The 26,084-nt window shown below is 46.2% G+C and overlaps 2 protein-coding genes across 4 annotated transcripts in view; one reads left to right on the forward strand and one right to left on the reverse strand.

The window, feature by feature from the left end:
• The first annotated feature begins 1,902 nt into the window (after window positions 1-1,902).
• CHGA (chromogranin A) lies at window positions 1,903-15,119 on the forward strand. The gene is made up of 8 exons (XM_066321784.1): window positions 1,903-2,088; window positions 2,564-2,610; window positions 6,385-6,478; window positions 6,906-6,974; window positions 9,095-9,193; window positions 10,776-11,279; window positions 11,732-12,195; window positions 15,035-15,119. Exons 1-8 carry the CDS (start codon window positions 2,043-2,045, stop codon window positions 15,116-15,118), a joined length of 1,407 nt encoding a protein of 468 aa, XP_066177881.1. The 5' UTR covers window positions 1,903-2,042; the 3' UTR covers window position 15,119.
• A 3,038-nt stretch (window positions 15,120-18,157) lies between these two features.
• ITPK1 (inositol-tetrakisphosphate 1-kinase) overlaps window positions 18,158-26,084 on the reverse strand; it is a 143,843-nt gene continuing 135,916 nt past the window's right edge. For all 3 annotated transcript variants that reach the window (XM_066321795.1, XM_066321796.1, XM_066321797.1), the window contains exon 11: window positions 18,158-24,709. In XM_066321795.1, coding sequence (XP_066177892.1) covers window positions 24,387-24,709 — 323 coding nt within the window. In that variant the 3' untranslated portion in view covers window positions 18,158-24,386. The remainder of the gene's footprint in view (window positions 24,710-26,084) is intronic.

The following is a 26,084-nucleotide window of genomic DNA, read 5'->3' on the forward strand; positions in this document are numbered from 1 at the left end:
GGATGCAAGACCATACCTTGAGAAAGAGAAGAGAAAAACAGTAGTTTTAGGCACTACATATCCTGTTAAATTTTTCAAAAAGAGGCCCCAGAGAAGAAAAGGACTTCATGCAAGAAACTGGATTATAACTGAGATAATTTATTGTCCTAATAAGATAGGATTTTTATGTAAGCACAAGTAAATATTGACTAGGAAAACATAGCCTGATAAGCAGATCAATCTGTTTCTCACTTAGGAATACATAAGAATTTACAAGCTTAATAATGCTCAGCTTTTCAGACTCAGAGACTTAAATGCTCTGGTGTATCCTGGATGAGGGAAAGGCCATTGTATATGGCCTCCATGCCTCCTCCTCAGTATATAATTCAACAGCACACCCTGAAAAAAGAGAAAAAAAAGAAAAAAGGAACAGAAAACCCCAAAACTAAACAACACAACAACAACAACAACAAAAATCTCTTAGTCCTGGAGGTTCCCCATGGAACAAGAACTGTCATGGGTGTTCATTTCATAGACTTACAAACATTTAATCAGCCATCACTGCCATCCACAAAGCACTGCTCAGAAGATCAATTTATTTCCATCTTTTCTCTGTATTTAACTAGAAAATACAACTGACAAGAGGAGCTTTGATTTTGTATGAATGGCCTTTTACAATCCAAATATGCCTTTTGAAGCATGCATTTAAATCAGATAGATATTAGAGGACATTTTGGAACACTTTTTCATGTGCACCTGGAGAGAGAAAGGGAAAATGATGGTGCAGTCTCTACTGCCTAATCTCATAGAAAAGTTCTTGTCATCTTAGACAAGATGACAAGTGACTACCTCTTAGATTCTCCCTAATTCCTTGAGTGCAGGGCTCCCCAGTGAGCAGAGTGAGGCAGAGTGGGGAAGAAAGAAGGTTTATTTTTCTGAATTTTGTTTTTTAGTCTAAGTCCCTGCATTTTGTGACCTCTGAAATTGCTTGAGGAATAGAATGGAGTAGTAAAGCTGCTATTCCTAAAGTAACATTGTCCTAAAGAACCATTGGAGTCACTTTTAACAAAATCCAGCTGGCTGACCTGATAGATGCTCCGCCCAAAGAATAGACAGTCATTTTTTCAAAAGCATGGAAATGCTTGTGACTAAGAAAATGATACAATTCGTTGTTTCCTCTCTCTCCCTTGTCAATGCAAACTGGCAGCCAGGTAATCTTGGTTACTTCCACTTTGGAGTGTATTTGTAATATTTGGAGGGTATTGCTCCTTAAGGAGTGTTATAAAACATTGAACAAAGGGTAGCAACCTATTAAAATTTTGCTTGTAGAGTCAGATGGACAGCAGATGCACCAGCCTTTAATCTTTAGCCCAAATAATATCCTACTAACAAACCTTTCATCGAACTGCTGGGACTTACCATGTCCATTGGCAAGTCATTTTCATGGTGACTAGTTTGCTGGAGTGGAGGTCTTTAAAAGACATCTAAAAATTTCAGCACCTGTTCTAAACTTTCACGGTCAGTGAAAGACAAGGGGGTCCTGAGAGGGCAAAACCATCTGCAGATGGCAGTGCTGGCCGAAACACACGAGGTGCCTTACATTTGGCTACAGGCACGTACAGAGAAGGCACATGTGCAGAGGTGTTGCAGGTTGCCAGTGTCGAGTGAGGTGCTGGAAAAGCGGTAACCTGGAAACACACCTCAGAGCCCTCCTGTGCCTGCAGAGTGAGAAGATGGAGCAAGCAGAGCCCGACACCTTCGCACGGGCAGCCGGGGAGGTCGGGGCTCCTCTGACACCCGGCGAGTGATGGAGGCTGATGGGAAGCCTGTGTGCGAGGGGAGGGGGCAGAGGAGGAGGTGGCTTCCTCCTGACGCCATTTCCGAGGGCTGAGATATATAAATGAGCCGGTTGCTGCAGTGCCCCATCTCGGATCTTCAGCCAGGGCACTGGCGTAGATATACACGCTCCGTGCTGGTCTCCCCCCGGCACTTCGCCTGGAGCCCCCACGCCACGACAGTCTCGCCCTCCGCCCTTTTCTCCCTGCCTCCATCTCGCCAGCACCATGAGCCGGCCAGAACTGCTCGCCGTCCTGCTCCTGGCCGTGCCGGGTAAGTGGGGCTGGGATGGGTCCGTGTCTCCCCGGCCCCGCGGCAGCGCTGCCCCCGCCGGCCCCGCTCCGCCAGCGCCTCCAGCACCGCGGACAGGGACGGCCCGAGCCTCCAGCACCGCGGACAGCGGCCGCCGCAAGGTCACTGCCGAGCGCCGCACGGGCCCTGCCAGCCCGGGCCCCTTCCCTTCCCTTCCCTTCCCTTCCCTTCCCTTCCCTTCCCTTCCCTTCCCTTCCCTTCCCTTCCCTTCCCTTCCCTTCCCTTCCCTTCCCTTCCCTTCCCTTCCCTTCCCTTCCCTTCCCTTCCCTTCCCGACGGGCACAGGGCACACCTCCAGCTGCTGCACCCAGAGACCACTTCCATCAGAGGGGGATGCCCCTCTTCTCCACTCCCATTTTTTCAGAATAATGTTTCTCTGCTTATCTCCCAGATTAGATGAATAACAAGATCTCTTTTTTCCTCCACTTACCTTACAGCCGTCTCCCTTCCTGTGACAAATGACATGAATAAAGGCGACACTAAGGTAAGGATGAGCCTGTAGTGGAAGAGTCAAATGAAGAGAAAGGATGTGATTTTTCACCTCCACCTAGGTGGTTGGTTTTGGGCTGCTCCCACTGAAATACCCTGTAGAAAGTGCTGGGAATTTGCATGAGATCCCTCAAGAGATCCCATTTCTGCTACCTTCCTAGCAGAAGTTATCCTTTTTTGCATCCACTTTTGGGCAGCCCAGGAAGTCCCTCAGGATGTGACAGAGGGATCAGGCAAGCTTGTTTAGAGAAGAGATGGAGGCTGGGTATAACTCTCCTTAGTCCTCCTACTTTCAGCTTTTCAAACCTCCCAACAGGAGGTGACTCAAGGGAGAGTGGGGGGAGAGATGTGATTCAGAAACTGTGTGTATTTGCGGGTGTATACATTTGAGTTTGTATGTGTGCTACTTAAACATGCATGCTCTGGAAAAATAGGCAACTGGTACTCTCAGCTTGCTAATCCATCCTCAGCTCCTGCTCAGCCTGTCTGGATGGCTATGAGCAGTGCAGGACCTGGCTGACCTCTCCAGCCCTCCTTTACAGGCTTCTGTGCACATATCTGTGTCACACCCTGCAACATTTATAGCTGCACTTCACAAACATGTGCACTCCCAACAGCCTTTTGGCACCTAAATGCTTGGATGAGGGGGTTGCCCTATGTTTTTAACTATGTCAGACACGACTCCCTGACCCCCCCTCCTCCCCCCTTTCCCATTTTTCGTATTAGCTGATCTCTTGGCTTACCAAATTAAAATTTCTTTGAAAATTCATGTCCATAAAGAAAAGTCCAGCCTTTTTCCTCTTTACTTCTTGAACCATTTCCTGCTATGAAATCTTCTAGCCACATAATGTTTTTCCCCAGGCAGCAGCAGAGGAAGGCACACTGATGCCAGTGTCAGCCACAAGGCTCCATTGCAGGTTACCTGCAGGATGTGTGCCATGAGCAACACCTCCCTGTGTCCTGAGACATGCCTGGGCTGGAGAGCAGTTGCTTTGTTAAGGTTTTTAGCCTTCTCAGCCCTTGCTGGGACTGAGTCATGAACTATGAGACATTGGGTGCCTTCCTCAGGCTGCGTGCTGCTGAGGGAGGGGACTCGGGACAGGTACCGACCCCTTAAACTTTCCATACCAGAGTGGGCATCCTACGGGACAACCCATTAACCATATGATTTTCCTTGTGAGGTCTATTCCCCAATACATTCTATGTGTGCAAAATGGCACTTCTGTGACAGATGGTGCAACTCTATGGAAATGTTTCCAGCAAGGAAGGACTTTCTCAAGACTGCCCCCATTCCCTGGGTATTACACTGACACAGGCTGTAGCTGAGAGCAAAATCAGCTTTCCCTTGAATTTTCTGCAATTGGAGGAAGCCATTAAGGCTTTCCTGCCTTCACCATCCTCTGGGACACAGCATTTCAGGGAAGGAATTCCTGGTCTTATGGAACAGATTAGGGCAGGGATACCATCACATGAATACAACAACAAGCATTGCAGCTCTTCCTACACACCATGCTCTGTGCCAGCAGCATTTGTGGGTGGCTCAGGGTTGTGCAATGGGTAGTCAGCACCTGCAGGCCTTTCCTGGACACCTCATCAGACCTTCCATACACCAAGGGCTTTCCATAGGGAGCTGAACAAGACCAAACCATTTACAGTGTCTCTCGTGTTTGCCCACTCTTGTGCTTGAAGGACACTATTTCTCACTTACAATCATACATTTTAGGAGGGCATAGCTGAGCTCAAATATGGAGAAGTCTGTCCTTGTAAGGAGACAACCCTTTGGAGATTTCTGTGTAGGGACATTGTGAGCTGCTCTAGAGGGTCTAGTTACATGCTCAGGGTTAGATGATAGCTATGGCAAAATTCCAGTCTGAGTTTCTGCACCGGATTAATTACATTCATTTGGAAAGGATCTCCTCCATTTCCTGATGCAGGCTGTTGTTTCATGACCTTGTGAAGTCTCACTCTGCAAGACCTCCTCTAACAAAAAGAGAGTGTTGTGGGATGACTGCACTCTTCAATTCATTACCTTACAAAGCTCCTCCACAGAGTTGAATATGTTTCTGTGGTGAGTGATGTGTCTCTTTGTGCTCAGACAAAGACCTTACATCAGCTTAGAAGTCTTGAAATACTTGAATAGAATATTTCATTGAATCGGAGTCTTGCTTCTCATGCTGCGAAAGTCTTCACTTCCGAAGCTGCATCAAATACTGCTACAATAAGTGGGTCCAGAGGTTAGAAAACATGAGAGGGAAATATCAGAATTGGGATTTTTTCTATTTAAAGATGGAGTGACTCAAAGTCATCTAAAATCACTATTAATGGATTGCTTATGATATAGGAGAATGATACCAGGGAAATTCCCATTTTGTTGTTTTTTTATTTTTTTTAATCTTTCCAGTAGCATTTGTAATCCATTAGGCAATTCCCTCAAACTGTGTAAGGTGTAGAGTTCAGCATTTTACGGCTGTGATATGCAAAAGCAGAATTCTCTCCTTACCCAGGGTGCAAATTTGTCCATTCCAACTGTCCAGTGAATATATCCAACTGCTTGAATGAACAGCACTGTGGATGACTGGGGACTGCTGACTTGTGTTTAATTTCTACTGCAGCCACAGCGCTCCGCTCTCCTGGGAATGGTACATTGTGAGGGAGGTCAGGGCTCTCAGGGCTGCCTGCTGAAATCATCAGGAGAAAGAGGTTCAGTGAGTGGTTTTTTTTTTTTTTTTTTGCCTCCAAGGCCTAAATTGTATTATTTTTTTCAATTTAGCTCCTCTTTTTTCCCCACAGGCAATTGTGAGCCCTGCATTCCTCCTAGACTGGTTTATGAATAATCATCCTTTTGAACTAAGCAACTGATTCCTATGATACTAATCAGCACCAGACTGTAGTTAATACTTGTGTCCTGTGTGATCATTTGAGTCTACGTGGCCACACACTAGGGCTCCCAGTAGTGTGTCTTGGCATGGCAAAGATGCCTGCAATCTCAGTGCAGGTGACAAATTAGATAAATAACAGTTCTGGTTTTACACCAACAAAAAGGGCTGCTGGAAAGGGTGGGCCCAGAGTTCATCCTGTCTGAGAAGCTGTGTCAGAACTTCTTTGCTTTCAGATGACCTGCCATCATGTAGAGCTCTTCCAGTCTATAAGAGATGGCTTGAACACTCGAAGTACATGGTCAAACACTTCTCCAGAGTGTCTTGTCCTTTCTAGGCTTAAGAGCAATATTTCTCATCTGTGTTTGAAAGTAGTTCGCCTCACCTCACCTTCTGTGCCTGGCTTCAATCTAACTATGATGTCTTTCCCAGAGTTTGAAGAACTTTTAAGATTTCAACGTCATCTATTGAATAGCTATGGCCATATTTTTCTCTCTACAATTTCCCACTGAGTGCTTTTCTGAGATGCAGATTGAGATTTATTGACTTAAAAGAGGATGATTTTGGATTTTCTATGTATATATTCAGATATCCTTTACTCTCCAGATGTGTTGAGACTCTGGGATGGTCTGAAGCCATGCAATCCTCAGCTGAATCATGTGTCATGTGGAAGAAGCTCTTTCCACCCTCACATGTAATTTGCTCACTTCTCAGTTGCAGGAGGTACCTTCTGTTCCTGCGTTAAGGAAAACAAGAACTGAACATTCAGTTCTGACTTGACCAGAAAAGCAAGACGATCTGTGCCATCATCTGCAGTACTTTGGCCTTGGTAACAAGTAGGAGCAAAAGACAAAAAACCCAGTTCTTTAATTTGTATTTTTGTCTCTTTCTAGGTGATGAAGTGCATTGTAGAGGTCATCTCTGATACTTTATCTAAGCCAAACCCCCTGCCGATCAGTGAGGAATGCCTAGAAACTCTCCGAGGAGGTACTGCCTCAGACCTAAGGCTGGGTATCAGCAAAAGCAAATCTGGCGAGTAGGGGCTGGTCCTGCCCTGACCAATTGAGCCTTGGCCTCTAGACCCCTGTCAAGGGGTCCCTGACAAGTTCACCTTCCTCTTCCACTGGGCTGTACTGGGCCCCAGGAGAAGGGATGAAGCCACTGCTTGTCCCAGGCCATGCCTCATGCTGGCACTGTGGCCACGGGGGGCACTGGGTGACATTAAACTGGCTGGTTTTCATGGCATCTTCCTCTCCGTCTTAATCATATGGTTAAGAGATGTGAGAGCAAATCAGGCCAAGGGAAAGAAAAGAGTAAATGAAGAAGGAAAGGGATTTGGGGTTCTATTTCATTTCCCGTGGCTGGGGGAAGGTTTGCTTTGACTGCTTTCTGTACTAAGTCTCCCCTGTTGCAGATGAACGAATTATTTCTATCCTTCGCCACCAAAACCTATTAAAGGAACTTCAGGAAATTGCTGCTCAAGGTACAGTGCCACTATATTTTTGGGGAGATGTAACTATGGGGAAGATTGTTTTCTTCTGTTGTAGTGCCTTATAGAGTTTTATTGATTGTTTGGTTTTCTGTTTGTTTGTTTTATTTTTTTATTTATTTGAGATCATATAAATATGCCCTAGGAAATGTAGTTCCAAGATTTTCAGCAAAGACTGTGTGATAGAGGACAGGAATTTTGTTTGTAATAACTCCAATACGTATCTGATAATTTCAATAGCTATCAATGTAACTTGGTGGTTACATTGAGGTGGGAGAACTCAAAAAGGAAACACTGTAATTTGATTCAACAAATAATCACCAGTTCCCGAACTAGAATGTCTAAAGACAAGAAAACCTCTGCTGTGTGTGCAGCTGAAGTCTAGCACTAAACCCAGGCGTGGCAGCAGGGAAGCCCCACTGAACCATGAACAAGACTTGCACCTAAAAGACCCCAGTAAAAATATTCTTGAGCTAGTAGCTATTTTTTTATGGCTTCCTTAACTCAAATGCAAGTTTCTTTGGTTTGGAGAGGTGCAGGCCACTCACCACTGGGCAATGTGGGAGCAGCAGCAGCACCATGGAGCTATGCCAAGGGGTGTTGAGGGAAAAGAGGGACATTCTCAGGTGCCCAGTTGTCCAGAGCTAATGTGCAGATTCCAGGCAAGGCTACTTTAGAGGTAGTCCAAATCCCTCTGTCTGGATGAGGCTGCAACAGGGCTCTCCCCAGGCTGCAGGGAGAGCACCTCCTGGCCTTCCCTACTCGTTCTCCCTGGGGTAACCAGGGGGCTACTGGGTATCACCAGAGAGACAATGACTAGGGCATCTCTGTACTCTGCTCCTGTGTGACAAGTCTGCCAGAGATGGCTGGAAGGCAGTGCCACCAGAATGCTTTCAGAGCAAGGAAGCCACAGAGACAACAGGGAGAAGGAAGAGGAAAAATTCAGGAAGTCAGAGTTGGGAAAGAGTCTCATGCAACTCCCAAAGCCATATTTTAGTGACTGCCCAAATGGCAGAGGGGCCAGATGCTCAGTGACCTCAGATGGACTCTGTGGATGCTCTGGCGATCCAGAAGAAAGAAGGCATGGTCTCTTCAGTATGCTGGGATGTGGCTGCCCAGGCACACCAGGGATTTGAGGAGGAGCACTCAGGCAAGCTGTGCCACTTAGCATGAAGTCCATGAGAAGGGGCTCATTTCATGGAGGTGCACCTTGCTCCACTCTTTCTTCAGCCTGAGCCCATCACACCACTTTGTCCCAGGGTAACATGAGATCCAATCTACCAGTCGCAGACACTGGGGGTGGAACTGTCTTGTAGACCAAGAGAAAAGCAAGAGTGTTAATCTAGGTGTCCTCTGTGCTGGTGCAGCTGATTCTGGTCAGACTGGAGAGCCCATACCATTCAGTTCTGGACTAGAAAGGGTTGGCAGCACTGGCTCTTGCCCTTGCATTAAGGCATAGAAGCCGAGCATGAGCTGGGTTAGACAGGGCTTGTTTGGCTTGCAGATCCCATTGCTGGTTGCCAGGACAGCTGCAGCCTGACCTCTAGCTCATGCTGCCTTCAGACACTTCTCTCCAGGGTGTTGCATTTTTCTAGCAGGCTCTATAATCCCAGAGCTTAAGTGTGGGGCCTTGGAGCCCCAGACTACCCCTGCAGTGGGAATGAATGCTGCTTCTTCCTCCCAGCACCCAGGGGAGAGGGGCCCCCCATAACCAGGCTGGAGGATGCGGGAGCTCCCAGTGCTCACCTCAACAGAGCTGTGTAGGCAGAATCTGGCAGGAGGCAATTTTTATCCTTCAATAGTCTGGTGATGAAGTCTTTTGTTGCCCTCAGTGTGCTGCAGTTCAGCACCTCTTATTCCCTAGAACTCCATCAATATTAGTTTTCCTGGCAACCCTGCTTCTCTATTTAGAGACCATTTTCTATCCTGCAGATGATGTTTTTGATTGTGGTTTTGTTACTGCGGACATTCCCTCCAGTCTCACTCCTCTCAGCTCCCAGGTAGATTTTTCCACTGTAGCAAATACAGAGGGCACCGAACTATTTTCCTACCACTACTTTCTGAAATACAGAAGGGACTGTTGCCTTTCCCTACCTTTTTGTTACTTAACACAGGTGCCAATGAGAGAACTCAGCAGCAGAAGAAAAACAGCGGCTTTGAAGATGAACTTTCTGAAGTCCTTGAAAGTCAGAATGACAAGAACAAGCAGAGAGGTCAGCGTCAGCCTCCACCCCCGAGAAATCCAGGTCAGGCTGTAAACAAGGATCTTCTTTCAAACAGCCTTGATATGTCCATCTGCTTCTCTTGTAGGCATCCTCTTTGATGCTGCTGCTAGTGTTTGCTTTCTTCTTATTTACCAGCTCAAACAACACTACAACAACTCAGTAGTTTCTGAGTTGTAGTAACTGGTGATGGTCAAGTTACCAAAGTGATACTGACTTTTCCACCCTGCTGCTGAGACTTTCACTGGGTTGTAACACTTAAAATGTGTCACAGTCAGGGAAATCCTGCACTGAAAGAGTCAGTGATACAGGCAAGGGTGATCGGGGTTTTTGCCTGTCACCCTTGTTTCCAGGTATCTAAGATATTAAGTAATGAATCTCTGAAGGAAAAATTGAAATACACACAGTACACACACCCACACAAAACACCCATATCTTGGAAAGATCATCTTCAGCTGGGATTTCCCCTTGTCAGCATTTCTCTGCCCTGACTAAAGACAGGCAGTTTAGCAGAGAGGAGGGGCTGGCACCTTCCCTTTTCCTGATCAGGAAGACACAATGCCAATGTGGGGTGATGTGACTTCTCATCCAGCAGCAGCTGGGTGCCCACAGAGGGTCTCAAGCAGCTCTGGGGCACATGGCTGGCCCACAGCAGCACAGTACTGCTGTGTCACCAGTCCAAAACTGCTCAAAGCAATGAGGAGTGACACCCCTAGGGGCTGCTGCTGCTGCAGCCAGCACCACCAAAATCCAACAGGTAGGATGGTTGGCACTGCATCTCCCTACTGCCAAGACACAACTGAAACTCTTGCTCCGGCAGCATGGAGATGAAGGAAGACAAAGTGAACATGAAATGTGGCACATGGGCCATCCAGGCCCGCTGACAGTCTGGTGACACCAGCACAGTGTCACTGGTGGCCTCCAGCCTTGTGTGACCAGCTCTCTGCATCCCCTCATCCTGGCACACTTGTCAGCCCTCCTTGGGGCTGCACTTACCTTTCTGTATCTCTCTGGGGTTTAAACTCTCATATTTTCTTTTGCAAAGGGTTTTCTCTGGCTAATAGTGTTAAAAGAGGCCAGTCTCCCTTGAGCAAGAGCAAACTCAGGCCACATTAAGCTCCTGCAGAGACACCCCTCCTCCCTCCAGCACCCTGTGAACAGGGCTGGCTGCCTCTTCAGCCTGATGGGAGAAATAAGGATGTGATGTGAGTGCAGCACTCAGAGCAGGGAGAGCTGTGCAAGTGCCATATCACTCTGCTAAATAATTTCATTTTACATGCAGTCTGGTTTCATGCAGGGTGAGTTCGTGGCTGGCATCTCAAGAGATGGTGATGAGGACTGTGCTGCAGCAAAATGCTTCAGCATATGTTTAACTTCAGCCTGGCAAGTCTCTCCAGGTGCACAGGCACCAGAGAGAACACTGCCTTGCCTGAATGCAAACATATGCTGAAGTGACTTGCAAAAGTTAGCAGATTGCTGAGTGGAGCTGAAGCTCCCAAAGAAATGCTTGGCCTTTGCTGGTTGTGAAATGAGCTCTCAGCAGAGGTGTTTCTTCTTGTTTCTCCCTCTGTAGATGCAGTAGGGGAGCACCCTGAAGAGGAGCAGCCCACAGGGTCCCTGGCTGAGCTGGCAGCACAGAAGCCCCAGCAAAATGAAGACTCAAGAGAGGAGGGCAAAAACAGCCTGGAGGAGAGAGAACCCAGGCCACAGGATACCGACCTTGTTGAGAAAGAGGATGGGGAGGAAGCTGAGAGCAATGACATCAGGGATACAGAGGATACCCATCGAAACAAAGTTTTGGACAACCACATTGGCAAAAATTTTAGTGAGGATGAACAGCAGCAGCAAGGGGATGAAGAGGAGGAGCCCAGAGGCTTCAGGGACAGCCTGGAGCTTGAGGATGAGGGAGAAGAGCCATCCAGGAAGGGCAAGGAGCACAGCAAGGAGGTAGCGGGGGAGCGTGTGGAGCGGGAGGATGATGGAGATGAAGCTGCAGAGGAGGACCCTACTGAAGCAGAGAGGTCACTCGATTTGGCTGAGGAGGATGAGGAGGCTGAGGAGATGCAGGGAGGTGACAGTACGTATCCCAGACTGCATTGATACCTTCCTGGGGTGAGCTGAGAGCACTGAGACAGATGGGTTAGAGGCTTCAAAGCAAAAAAGTTGAGTCAGGGGCTTACTGGGTTTACAGAAACACACCGGCCAGCTGCCACCCAGACCCCACCACAAACATCTGACATGGGCCTTTGCACAGCAGATAACACAGGCCCTGCAGCTGCCTTGCTGCTCAGCTCTCGTAGCTCATGGGGACAACTAATTCATCTTCCCTGAGCTTCCTACAGGGGTTCTGACTGCTGCCTTCAAACCCCATTACTGACATGGCAGTGTGAGAGTGGGTCTTTCCAGAATCTTGGGAAAGCACACTTAAGTCAAGAAATACATCTCGCATCACCACTGAAGGCTCAATTCAAAGGTGGACCTTAAACATGTTAACAATTGTGTTCACTGCTTTGTTTGATGCTCTTTCAGATGACGATGATGAGCTGGGATTTGGAAAAGACGTCCGGAGCTCTGAAGAGGAGGAAGAAGAGGAAGAGGAAGAACAACCCCGGGCACTGAGGGGAGGAAGGCATCACCTGGAGGATGAGGAAGAAGAGGACACCTTTCAGCCCAAGGATGCCAAAAGCAATGAGATGGAGGAGGAGTCCTCCAGGGAATGGGAAGACACCAAGAGGTGGAACAAAATGGATGAGCTGGCCAAGCAGCTGACATCAAAGAAGCGCATGGAGGAAAATGATAGTGAAGAAGACCCAGACAGGTCCATGAAAAAGACATTTAGGTCCCGCAAGTATGCCTTCAGCAGTCCTGAGGAAGGTGTGAGAAGGTCATGGAAGCGTCACTCAAAGGAGGACAGCAGTGAAGGAGGCTTTCCACTTGCTCCTATGCCTGAAGAAAAGAAGGATGAGGAAGGCAGCGCTAATAGGAGAACAGAGGTTGGTGTACATAGGCTTAAGAATAAATCCCACCCAGTTATCCAAACTACGCTTGGAGATGTGGATGGTATACTGGCATTAATGTAGCTGGCAGTGGTCCTCTGTGACATTAAGTTGATGCTGAGTGAACCTGTAGTCTTTCAGCCTCAGGTATTATTGAAGTTTGCACCCGGTCGGACCTTTGGTTTTTATCCTTGTTTTAGTGACTAGTGCAAAAGCATTCCCTGCCCCCCAGAGTCATGTCTCCAGTAACAGGACTTCTGTACTGGCCTGTGCTGGACATAGTGACCAGGGCTAGAATTGGAGCCTAGGGGTAGTCCTTGTGTTCCAAAGCCCTTCCAAGTCAAAAGGAATGCTTTCCTTATCTCAGGGATGGAGTGAATAATGTCAGACCTCCAACAGAGGTAAATCAGGGGTGTAGCTGTGGTAAGAGACCTGAGGCATTGGGGTGGAAATGGTTGACAGATACAGAAATACATCTGAATCAGGCTTCCAAAGTGAGAGATCTCCTTCCTTGATACCTTGTGTCATGCTAGGTAATAGCTCAGCATGTCCCCAGCAGCCAGGAACCGCTAGTGGGTTCACCTTTGTGCTGAGGCCCAGCTCCAGGCAGAGTTGATTTGGGACAATGCAGGGGACTGGGCAGTGGGGCTGGGTTTGGGCTTTATGGGCCTGGGACAGGCCATAATGGAGTGCCTAGGAACACACTGGGGCAGCAGGTGAGTGAAGCCAGTTTGCTCTCTTGCCTCCAAAACACTCCTCTTTCCTCAGTTATGCACCAAACCATTGGCCAAAAGTTGTCCATCAGCATCCCCCCCATGAGAGCATCTCCAGTTGTGTTGGCTCAAAGCAAAGCCAATGTCTCAGCTCCAAACAGGGATGCAGCGGAGTGGGTGTCCCATCTGCCTCCCACCACTGTCTGCTCACATCCCACATCTCTTGCCCAGGGAGGCTGCTCCCCACCTGCTCCTGCAAGTGGCTTTGGGCTGCACCATTTCTGCAAGGTGGCAGATTCACTTTCTAAATGGGGATTGGAACAGAGGTTGCTGATGCTGCAAAACTGCTGTGTTTACAGCTGCAACAAGACTTTTTTATTTGGTTGGCTTTTTAAACTAAATCAGGGCCTCTGGGAGTCAGCGAGGAAGGCCAGGCACGCAGTGTGGGAAGGACAGCCTCTGGGTGCTGTCCTGTCCCCTCCCTTCATTTTTGGGCCATGGGGCTGTGTGGCTTGGGCAGTGAGGCCAGCGTGGGTACAGGTAAGGGCTGAGAATGCTTTCCCCTGCACTTTCCAGTCAGATGCGTTATCCTCCAGCAAGGTGAGCCTCAGCCAGCTGCTCCCTAACTCACTTCAAACAAAATGTAACAGCTCTTTGGGCACCCCGGGCACTTGCAGGCACCCTACTGTAGCCAGAGCTTTCCCAGGGGCTGAGCCAAGGTCCCAGTGCAGGGGCAGGGTGACTTTTTTCCCTGACCAGGAAAATAGCTCAGGAAGAGAAAAAAACCCTTATTTTTACATACTTCCTTTTCCCACTTCAGCCACATGCAGTGCAGTGGCTCAGTCTGTGGTTGTGGCTGGCAGCTGCTGAAGACAGCAGCAAGGCTTATCTCCCTCTACACAGGAGAGGGGCTGTCACCTTGACTCTACCAATGGAAAATGGTACAGCATCAAGTTTGCTCACACAGAGCCTGCTGCTGCTGTGCTGAATGCAGAGAGCCCAGGTGACCACAGCTGTGAGGGACAGGCAGGGCTGGGGCCGGCAGTGAGGCAGGGCCAGCTGGACATGACCTGAGTTCAGGCAAAGCCATGCAGTCAGGCATCTGAGTACCTGTCCTAAATAAAGCAGCTACAGGTGACAGCATAGATACACAAGAGGGGGTACAGAAAGACCACCAAGTGATGAGCAGCTTGAGCCTTTGAACTGATGGCTTCTTCAGTCACTATTTTCCCCTATTGGGAAAAGTATCTTCTGCTAGTGGAGGTGCAGGCAAAGACCCAGGGCAGGGTGGGGAGAGGGGACACGGCTGTCCACTGCACGGGCAGGGCACATGCTGCACTTCCCGCAGTGGCAGGCAGCAGTGCCCCTCCTGACACCGCTGACACCTCCTGTCACCCCTCCTGACACTCCTGACACCGCTGACACCTCCTGTCACCCCTCCTGACACCCCTGACACCGCTGACACCTCCTGTCACCCCTCCTGACACTCCTGACACCCCTGACACCGCTGACACCTCCTGTCACCCCTCCTGACACTCCTGACACCGCTGACACCTCCTGACACCCCTCCTGACAATCCTGACACCGCTGACACCTCCTGACACCCCTGACACCTCCTGTCACCCCTCCTGACACTCCTGACACCCCTGACACCGCTGACACCTCCTGTCACCCCTCCTGACACCGCTGACACCTCCTGTCACCCCTCCTGACAATCCTGACACCGCTGACACCTCCTGTCACCCCTCCTGACACTCCTGACACCGCTGGCTCAGTGCTGCACCCAGCGCTTTCGGCAGAGCCTGCCCCGGCTCCCCAGCAGCCGTCTCCCTCCAGCCCCATGTTCTGGAGGCACAGCCCCGTTGGGGGCCGCCCTGCCTGGCAGGGGACGGGGGAAGAACGGCAGCTGCGTGTCTTGTCCCCATCACTAGCAGCAGTAATGAAACATTAGGGCAGAAGTAATCTGTCTTGTGCGCACTCGTCTATCCAGAGGGACAAATGAAGGGATGGGGCAGGGACGAGGCCGTGCTCGTCAGCCCCAGGCAGGGCTCTCAGTAGCTCTGGGGGGCGAGGGCTGCCCAGCTGTGGCCGCTGACTCGTCCTGTGTTGTGTTTCTGCCGCAGGACCAGGAGCTGGAGAGCCTGGCCGCCATCGAGGCCGAGCTGGAGCGCGTCGCCCATAAACTGCACGAGCTGAGGCGAGGCTGAGGGCCCCGCGCCGCCCAAAGAGCGCCGCCGCCCTCCTCCCTGCCGCCGCCTCTTCATTTCCCGATCTAAGAGCAATTAAGCCGAGCAGAAGCACCGTGCCTAGGAACCGACCTCGCTAGCGCCCAGGCCTGCCTCCCTCGCCATAGTGTTGTGCCCATCGCGCCGCCTCACCTCATGCTCCTCTCTCCACACGGATGCCCACACGCCCGCGGGTGTGAAGTGCGACCTACATGTGTATTTTCTGTCTGGGTGGGGTTTTCTCCCTCTTTTTTTTTTTTTTTTTTTTTAAAGACAGGACAGCTTTCTAGAAAGTTCTTTCACCGGTAGTTTCACTGGGTAAAAAAACTGCAATAACTTGTTACCTTTTGATTAAAAGCTGAGAACTCTGACTGTAATATATTCTATATAAAAAAAATTTATCTAAGGAAAAATAAAACTGCAGCGGGTTCCTTCCTTCGTTTTGGCAGCTTCAGTGTCGGTGGTCAGCAGGGCCTGTACAGTCCCACAAAGAGTGAGGGAACAGAGGGCTCCCTCACCACAGACACACCGGGATGGTGCTTCCCTCCTTCCCTGGCCTCCAGCGCTGCTGCCCTCAGGGCCCGGCATGGAGGACACTTCCCTGTGGCATGGAGGATACTTCCCTGTGGTCCCAAGCACTGCGGGGCTCTCCCTGCCCACTGCTCAGCCTCAAGCACTGGGTGTCCTGAGTGCTTCAGTGAGACTTGGGTCCCATCTGAGGCTCACCGATGAACACAGAGATGTGGAGACCCTCATGCCATTAAGGGAATTTCCAACTGCCTTTCCCTGGAAAAGTGAAGATTAAAGATATCTCAGATGTAAAAAAGGGCTTCCCATCCATGGATCCTTGCAGACATTGTGCAATGTTCTCCCTGGGTTTCACAAGTCCATCACCCACCCCATGGCATCCCCTTTCCCTGTTTCCCCATTGGCATTGGGGCCTGGTGTCCTGTTCCTCTCTTCCCTATGGTCACTTGTCCTCTGCCCTGCCCCTTGTACCACCCACGAACCTGAGACACTATATAACTGAGAAAGATCACATGTTCCCTCTTTTTGGCTCTGGGTTCACCTTCAGCAGGCTGGAATAAACGCTAGCTGGAAATTGATCTGGGGCTGGGAGCCTTCTGCCTCTCTTGCTGAGCCAGCCTGGTAACTGGTGTGTGGTTGTGTGACCTTGATTGATGCCTGAATACTTCTCAAGTAGTTTCTCTACGGAGAGGCTGACTGGGAGTTAGAAAGGCTGTAACTGTACTCCAAAAGACATACTGTTACACGGATAGAACATAGTTAAAAGTTTAAACACTGGGGCAGTACTTGACCAAGTCAAGCCATGTGGACAACACAGGAGTAGATTAGAAAGAAGCAACAAATAGGCCAGTCAGGAGGAGAGCTACCAGTCTGTGCTCCCCAGAGGTAAAGGGCCATCCTGAGGAGATGCCCCTCCTGTGCACTGGCTCACAGGAGCCATGGTGGCCAGCTGGCACTGTGCTTACAGGCAGAACTTCTCCATCCTTTGACCTTCAGACCACAGGGCAGCTGGAGGACCAAGGGGTGCCTGGGTTAGAGAAGCTGGCCCCAAAAATCTCTGAGCACTGATCATATTTAAGATGTTCTATGTGCATTGGCAGGAGAGGGAAAGATCCACCACTGCCAGGGCTGTATTCCAGATCCCCCAGTCTGAAGCTCAGTTCTCTCCCATCGCTTGCAGTGCACAGAACAGCTGAGATGTTCAGAGAATGGCTACCAGGCTTTAAACTTGACTTACTTCTTTATTCTGCAAAACCCTCAGTGCGGTTGGCCTGTGGAGTGCAGTACAGGGGGGTGGGTGTGTGAGGTTCCTTGGCACAGGAGGTACGTGGTGCCCAGAGCTGTACCTCACCCACAGGGTGAGCTTCCCCAGGGAAGGCCAGGAGCTGCTGGGCACTGCCCTTGCCCCCAGCCCTGGGCAGCCACTCAGTGGCGAGAGGAGGTGTTGAGGCCAAGGTATGGCCCAAAAGCTGCCCTGGCACAGGGCACAATCCGGGACAAGGCACTAGGCAAGAGCCTGGCCGGGGAAAATGCACCAGAGCAAGTTGTGAGTCTTTCAACTCTATCCTGAGGAGATCATACTCTCTTTAACCTCAGGGAAACATGGAGGAACCAAAGTGAAACCAAAGGTATTGCACATAAACATGTCAATTAGGGAGTTACTATACCTGGAGAGATCATATTATACATATTGATATTCACCTAAATTTTAATTTGAATACTGTATTTTTGATCTGAATATTGTATATTGTAAATGTACTGTATTTACAGCTGGAACAGCTTTCCCAGGGAAGTGGTCAGCACTAAGCCTGACAGAGCTCAAGAAGCATTTGGACAATGCTTTTAAGCACATAGTGTGATTCTTGGGATGTCCTGTGAAGGGCCAGGGGTTGGACTTCATGATGCTGATGGGTCCCCTCCAACTTGACATATTCCATGACTTAGTTTCTCCCTTTTCTCTTTGTGAGAGTCTCTGCCAGTAGCAGTATCCATTCAACTCCTTGCAAACTCAGGCCTACACGTAACAATAAATGCACAGAAACCCTCAGACGCCCACCACACCTCTACCAAAACAAACAAGAAGTCCCCACTACACAAAAAAACCAACCTCAAACCCAAGTAACCAAACAACTACAACTCTCACAGAAATGCAGCCACATTCAAAGGAGTTAGACAAGGTTGTTTTTTTTTTTTTACAAAGGATGGCAGAAGCAGACACAGTCCATATCTGACACAAAATCTACAAGAGGAAAAATAATGTTACTTGATGCAGCTACTATAAATACTGTCTTTACTTGGATATTCAAGTAATCACAAATATTTGGGACCCCAGGACTTTTTTCATATGGAAAGCTGGTGTTCAAGGCCTGAGTGTGGGGCTGCAAACAACTGCACTTGGAAAGGCTGTGAACATTAAGTTCCCATGAGAAAAGACCTCCCCCAATGAGCTGCTCACCTCACTGCCCTATCCACTCAGAAAGAGGAAGCAAACTATAACTTGTTATAAGGCATTTATTTTCATTATGTGTTGGAAAGGGACAATCCTCTCTTCAAAACAATTACAGAGATAATGCCACAATACCTACTGCATATTGCTTTACTGTTGAAACCAAAACATTGTCCAAAACAGGTGCTTGGCAAACAGAAAGAAAATTAATATATACCATTGAAATTAATGTTGTTAGATGAAAGCACCATCTCCATTGTCTGATCTGATCAGTCATGCAATTGAAGACGCCAAATAGCAAGTATTTTGGGTTTTACAGTAAGCCACGATCTTTCAAGGGTTTATATAATTCTATACAAATTTAAGTACAAAATGGGAATTATGTTTCAGAAGTCATAGTGAACCAGGCTGAAGCGAATCACAAGACACACTTGTTAACACTGTACAGCTGGATTTGAACACAGATACCAATGAACTTGCTAAACTGAGCACACGCACACAATGGTCCCCGAGATTCAGCCATGCTTGGGTGGGAAGCCATGCTGGAGACTGAAGGACAATATCCAACACTATTCACACCCAGAGGGCCAATTCCCACAGTTGTTTGGATCCCAAGGAATTGTTTTTACTCCATTTTAAGAATGACAGTGTTTTTAGTATGTGGTTGTCACAAGGGTATACACAAGCTGTATCAAATACTGAATCAGAAATAAATAATAAAAGATACATCTAACACATCTTTTATTTTTTAATATTTTTTTACAGCACTGACTTTACAAGAGGATAAACAACTCATTTTTAGGGGCTGCTAACATCTGAAACAAAGAAGTCACTATTTTATACTCAACATATTCTCAACTTTTTAATAACTTTATATATGTATATATGACTTTTCACACAAAAGTTAAAATAATTTATATCTAAAACTACTGTGTAAAGAATGAAGGAGGAAATAAAATGTGGGTTTCTTTAAAAATGCTGGAAGAGGAAGACCTGATTTTCATGAACTCCATTCGCTGTTTTCAGCTATTTCTGGAGTTTCAAGAGATTTCCTGGCCATCAACAGAAACTTCCCAACACATCGGGAGCCCTCTGCAAACTCATGACATGTTGGGTAAGGTCACCTGCTAATGAGTTTGTGTGGACCACAGGCATTTGCTATCATCAGCCCAAGTGGATTCAGGGTAAGAATGATGGAGAGGAAGAAAACATGACCCCAGATTGCTATTAAAAACCACAGAGTGAAAGTCTAGACAACTGGTATTATGTCCACTGGCCAGGATTTTACTCCCAAAGCCCACCCTCCTTGCCCTCCTTCTGCATCACAGATAAAGGAAGTTTTTCTCTTAATGGAGTTGTTTTTTTTTTTATTTCCACAAGAAAGCTGCCCCAAGAGCAGGGTGGACCAGACCCCAAGAGCCACCTGCACACACAGAGCAAAAACAATTCCCTTTTCTTGCTACAAATGCTACTGTGCTTATGTTGCTGAGGAATCACTCTAACATCTCCATTTATGCCTGGATCCTCCCAAACTTCAACCATCTCAAGTAACTTTTGTGGCTATGTAAATGTGACAGAATCCATGGAGGATATGAAACCTATCCAGTCAAAAGTCAAGTGCTGATGGCCTGCATCCACATAGGGTAAACAGTGAAAGGAAAGGTAGTAAAAATGTAGAAAGTATTTTCTGGAGGTTACATTCCTCTGAAATAGATATTAAAGCAATATTACAAATAAAATCAGCAATGTGATCTGCAATGGCATGTCCATTTTTCTATGAAAGTGAGAGATTATATTAAAGGAAATATTTTAATCTACATGAAGCATTTTCACATATTCCTAATTACAAAACACACACCATAAAGTAATTGTATACTGAATACAGAAATCAATACATCTCTTACTAAAAAAGAGAGGGGAAAAAATTAGCAGGGTAATGCAAGTGAACTCCTGCAAGTGTGTGCATGGGGGGACTGCTATAAACCCAGACTCAGCTCATGAAAAAAACAAAATCCAAGATTTTCTGCACAGCTGTGGAAGGCAAGGCTACAAGCTAGTGTGGAAAAGCCTGACTCACTTGTCACTGCTGCCATGCAGACCTGAGGTGTTGGTCTAAGAACTGAGAAGTCTGGATTTTTTTAATTGGATGAAAACAAGAGCATTTTTCCTGTTTTGTTTTTGCCACAGGCAATTCAAACACCTCTGATCCCATTTATTCTGTTGCCTTTGGACTGTGTTCTGCCTCTGTTATCTAACCACTGCTCCACCTGGTTGTTCCCTGGCTGGATACTGCCCACAGTTCATCGAGAAAACTTGAGACTTTATCTTGGGCAATCCTCATTACCTCCTGATGCCTCTGGGTTGGGTTCTTAGCTTGTAATCATCTACAATGAGAACAAATTAAACTGGTAGATAGAATTCTGTCTGTGCGATGTGCTGCACACCTCCTCTGCAGAAACATTCCCACATTGACAATGGAGATCTTTAAAGAGCTTTAACATTACAACAGTCTGAATAGTAATAATGAATCTATCCTACCTACTGACCAGCCCAGTTGATCAGCTCCTCAGTGGATCAGCTCCTCAGCACAAAGGTTGCACAGCCAGACACTTCAATCAAAGGCAAAACATCACTGGCCCAGTGGTTCTGCATTACACAAAGCCTGTAGCTGATGCTGATGGCTTGGTTGCATTTCTGCAGTTGGCTTTCACATAATGATCAGCATGTTCTGGCACAGGCTACAAAGTCAGGCACAATGTGGCCAAGTTAGTTAGAGGGAGAAGAGGGTGACTTTACAGGCAGCAGTAACATCACTCAAGTTCTCTTAAACAGGGAAACAGATCTTTGCCTATTGAAGCTAATTACATAATTACAGTGGAAACCAGAGTCTCATCTCCACCATGCTGACACAAAACCTGGAGAAATTCCAATCAAGCTAATGGTATTCTTGTGGATTTCAAACAGTGAAGCAGAACAGTAATAAATCCCTAAAAAGCTAACTGGTGACCATGTAATTTCAATACAATTGCTCCCATCAGCACAGTAACAGCTATGCCTCTGAAAACACAGAAAAACCTTTTTCTAACCCACAATAAAAAGAATTTAAACAGACATTACGGAAAATCTCCTCAGATTGTCTGCAATTTTAAGAGCGAGGGCATTCTGGTATGGTCTAATGTTACTACACTCCTCTACTTTTACAAAGAAAGACAAGACTACAGAATATTAACTAACTTACTGTGAAGCTTATCTTAAATCAAAACTATCCTGAACTTACCAAATGAGGCAGCAATTCAGAAAAGCACTTTAGCACAAGCTTAATAACATACTCATGCTCAAATGTTTTGCAAGAACGTAATTGTATGTCTGGATACTCGGTAATTTACAGTTTTGGCTTTTACAAACTGGTCTCCCAATTTGCTGCTGTGATTTAGCAACATTCTAGTACACGAGCCATTACCTTAATTTCTGCAAGGAAATATAGTGGTACAGCAAATGCATGGTAACTTATGTCAAAACTCTATTGTAATGCCACATCACAACAGGTACCTGCATAACTGCACCTGGTAAATTAAAGTGATAAGGATACATTCGATAAATAAAAAATAAGTTACAGACTATGGGAAAAATGTCACTGATCACAACAATGACCTAAACTTGTTTTCTAGTTACTGCCAAGGTCTGGAGTAATATTTAAATATAGTATTTCTGCAGGCATTCAGAGAATTACAAAATAAACTTCTAACAATCATTTGTAAACAACTTTAAAATGCACAATTATATTTCAGTAGTTTATTTTGGAGAAAAAAAGCAGTGCAAAATAGGCCAACCAAAATTCAGAAGGCAGCCAGGAAAATAAAATTCTTATTTGATGTTCTAACTAGGAAACAGCATACAGACATTTCCATTGGATCCAACACTCAGATTCATGTAAACATACTTAGTTTGAAAGGTCTCGAGTTAGTAACCCAGTTCTAACATCATTGCTTCATCCCCACCACCCAGTAAAGAAACAAAACCCAAAAAACCAAAAAAAGCCCAAGCCATTGTAATAAAAGGGTGCAATAGGCAAGTCTACAAACACTCCACCAGCTGGTTACAAGAAAGTACCATACAAAAATATGCACTGGCAAGTTCCTTCCTGAGGGCATCTTTTGTTACACATGTAACATAAAAACACTTTTTATTTTTTAAACAAATAAAAACAAACCCCAAACTATAGATGTCAATTTTCTTTTAGTCATGGCTTTACGAAAGGTTTGGTCTATCAGGAATACTTTTATAAACCCTTACCTATGTACATCTGACTCACTCACACCACAGCCATCCAAGACCTGCGAGCTGCAGACAACACGGGATCCAGCAGCCTCAAAGCATAAAAGGGTTATGAAGCGTGCCCAGCTCAGAACTAATCGGCAACACTTGAGGAAGTTGGCTGTGCTTATGTGCACCCTGGGATCTGACTGATACCACACTCATAATGTTCTTCCAGTCCCTACATGAATATTTTAAAGTTAATAATCCCTCCAGAGGTGGAATCATCTTCTATTGTGTAAATCATCCTGAAAAATTCAATCCTGGCTACAGGAAATTCCCAAGAACAGCTTTTTGGAAGAAGACCAATCTCTACAGAAGAAGACCAATGCCTACAGAAAAAGCATTGTTTACATAAAAGAACTGCTACATAACACTCTTCAAAACTTTTTCCCCTCTAGGACTGGTACCATCAGGTAGGGTGGTGACATCTTTTACACAGTTTAATCTTCTCTCCATGATCTACCTGGGCTTTAAGTTCTAGACTCTTTCCTTTTGAGCAGCCATCTAACACATGATACTAACCAAACTGGTATTAAATGCTGCAGTGACAGATGCTTTATGAACATGTGCTATAGAAAAGACAGAAATTCCTGTATTTGCAAGCTAGGAGCTTAACTAAGGAAATTTTCCTAACACCACCCTTTTAAAATGCATTTTAGGGCTAATAAGGGGAAGAGAAGGCCACTTCTTCTAACAAAATAGTGTTTCTGTTCTTAGCACTTGGATATTTCCAATATAGTGTTCAGAACTGGCAAAAGTTGCAGGAATTCTCAACAGCAGAAGCTACTGCCATACTAGAGGATATCTCAAAAGATACAAATTGGCTGTGCTATAGTTTACAGATAGTATAAAGCACTGTTGTAAATTACCATATGGCCTCGCCTGGCAGCTTGCAACAAAGTAATGGGTTCTCCAAGCTAGAGCTGTCCTGTACTTCTACCCTCTATGAAGGTACACAATTTTGTTTATATTTTACAGAAAAAAATGCACAACTGTGTGGATCTGTGGAAGGCAGCGACTGTGTTACCTCTCAGGATAAGCAGATCAAGTGTGCTGCTCCAAGGAAAATGCACAGCTCTGCCAGCCTTTTCCCAGAGTCCTCACGAGTGGCAATGGAAGGAGAATCAAACTCCCCGCTAAGAGACGAGGTGCTTTCATTAACTCTTCTACAATTTCAGTACAAGCAGACAATAGAAAACATGTTATTTAATCTACTAAATGACTCAATCTAAATACCGGCACCCTCTCCGGGTGAAACATCTTGCTGTTGGCAAACATGGTTAGAAGCCAATTTGAGTGAAGCAATGAGGCCTGGGGGGAGAACTGCTAAGCTGGAACAGGGGTGGTCACCTCGGTTCTGTGCCCAGGCTGCTCTGTCCTACTCAAAGTGCAGTGGCTTCACAGCAAGCTACCTGCCAACATCAAGACTGGTCAACATTTCAAGAGATTTGGTTTAGTGATACTGAAGTTGTCTTAGCTTTCTTATGCAATGGCCTACCTGCAAAAAAGAGGAATGGGGAGTTTTTTTAGGCAAATAAATCTCTAGCACTGTTACATTCAGACACTGCATTTCAACATTATTATCTTCTTGATACCATGAGGTCCGATTTTAAAATGCTGGTCACCAGTGATTACAAAGAACAATAGAAATGAAAGAGCAACCCTCCCACAATGAAAGGACTAGTGTTAAAACACGTGTGTGTAAACTCACTACAGATTTGCAACTGGAATCTGATGAAATGGATTTGGATCACTTTCTCGCTCTTCCCCTTTCAGTCCGTTTCATCAGCAAATTAGGTTAAATCAAATGGAAAGTTTTTTTATTTTGCTTTTTTGTGTGGTGTTTTATGTTGGGTTTTTTTCCCGTTTTTTTGTCAATTGTATTGTTAAAGCCTGATCTGCTTGTGGGACCACAATGTGTATCCCTGGGGCTTTTTCTCAGTCCATGGCATTGGCAAGTTATTGAGAAGAAGCTTTTGTTGCCAACGTAGCGACGCAGTGCTGCTGGAAGCTGGGGGACACTGCTGAGTTGCAGCCAAGTCTCTGGTGTTGCAGTTTTACTGAGCTGTTGGTCTCGCTGTCCACAATCCAGGAGGAGTCTTTTCCCATGACGCTGAGACAGCCTGTGCTAGCACAGCATATCCGCTCGTCCATGATCCCACCGCTCTGCTCTGCCAGGAGCTTGCTGCGGTTTAGCTGGGTCACCTCAGGTACCTGACCCTGCAGGACAGCAGCTATGTGGTTCAGCAGATCTGTGAAAAATTCGGAAACGCCCTCATAACCTGAAGAGAGAAAAAATGAAGGAGAGAAAAAAAGGCAATTAAGTAATTTCCTCAGGTTCTTTGAAAGGCTTCTTTTAACAGTTTGTTTCTTGGAGTGTCCATGCCCTCCACTGACCATAAAAAAGCTGATAATAAAACTGATTAAAAAAAGATTTTCTCCATGACATCATTTTAAGTGACAGCAGAGGCAGATCGGCATAAAGGGGAACAGAGACTCTTGCAATATAAGTATTTTTCCAATGAGAAAAACAATTGCTTTTCAGATTTGCTGCTTCTTTTTCCTCCCAAGTATATATACGTGTATATAATTTAAGGTATATTCTATCATCTGTTGCCAAGTCCAGGCTTTTCCTTAAGTTACAAACTCTCTGGTATAACACTGCTCTTTTTCATACCATTTCTAGGTTTACTATGGCAAGTAGCTCTAATGCAGAGCTTTCTTGAGGGTTTGGATCCTCTCCAGAATTTGCCCAGCAATTTCCTCAGTTAGGGAAACCTCAGGGGACAGAATGACTGACTTTATACCCTACAGAAAAGGCAGCTTCCCATTGAGGATGAAGTGATGGGATGCTTGTCTAACCTAACCTAACTTGACACTTAAAAAGGTTTGCTGCTACGTCTGAAAAAACACCTGAGGGACTGGAAATGTGTATCAATGATACAGTATTTGACAGAAACATCATTTGTTCTGTCAATCATTTGTTTCAGTGCTGAAACCACCTTTCTGCATGTTCTGTTATGTGATTCCAGACAATTTACAATGCAGCTTAATGACAACTTTCCTGGTTAAAACAGTTGCTCAAATACCAGGACACATGACACTTTTGGTGACACAAAGGGCACAGGCGTACAGAGCTTCTGGGTCTATTTTAAACACTGTGCTACGGGCACAATTTTATCATTGCATTTCATTTTAAAATTGAACCAGACATGCAACATATGGGTACAATGTTCTGAAATAGATATTAACTGCTACTGCATTGCCTAAAATTATTATCAGTTTGCCTTAGCATTAAAAGGTGACATATGACATTCAGTGTTACTTAATGGGATAGGCTGATTGTTTTAAAATGTCTATAAAAGTATTTTGGAAGTGACCTGGTATTAATACAGGATACTGAAGCAATAAGTAAGTTTAAAAGACCCATGTGAATAGCACACATTCACACAGCAGCACATGAGCACAACCAAAGACCACAAAGTAAATGCATACTTTAAAACACTTTTAGTGATGTAATCACTGGGCAGAAGACTTCCTCAGATCCATAATTAATTCAATTTTAATTTCCATTCTTTAAAGACCAACTTCCTTAGGCAATAAAAAAACCACCTTCCTAGAAAACATGAAGTAAGACTATAATTTCACCTATAACAA

Source organism: Sylvia atricapilla, chromosome 6, assembly GCF_009819655.1.
Source record: "Sylvia atricapilla isolate bSylAtr1 chromosome 6, bSylAtr1.pri, whole genome shotgun sequence".
Taxonomy (NCBI): domain Eukaryota; kingdom Metazoa; phylum Chordata; class Aves; order Passeriformes; family Sylviidae; genus Sylvia; species Sylvia atricapilla.

Coding starts and splice junctions, on each gene's coding strand:
- CHGA (XM_066321784.1), top strand. CDS start 2,043: ATGAGCCGGCCAGAACTGCTCGCCGTCCTGCTCCTGGCCGTGCCGG. Junction 2,089..2,563: donor CCTGCTCCTGGCCGTGCCGG/GTAAGTGGGGCT, acceptor CTTACCTTACAG/CCGTCTCCCTTCCTGTGACA. Junction 6,479..6,905: donor CCTAGAAACTCTCCGAGGAG/GTACTGCCTCAG, acceptor CCCCTGTTGCAG/ATGAACGAATTATTTCTATC.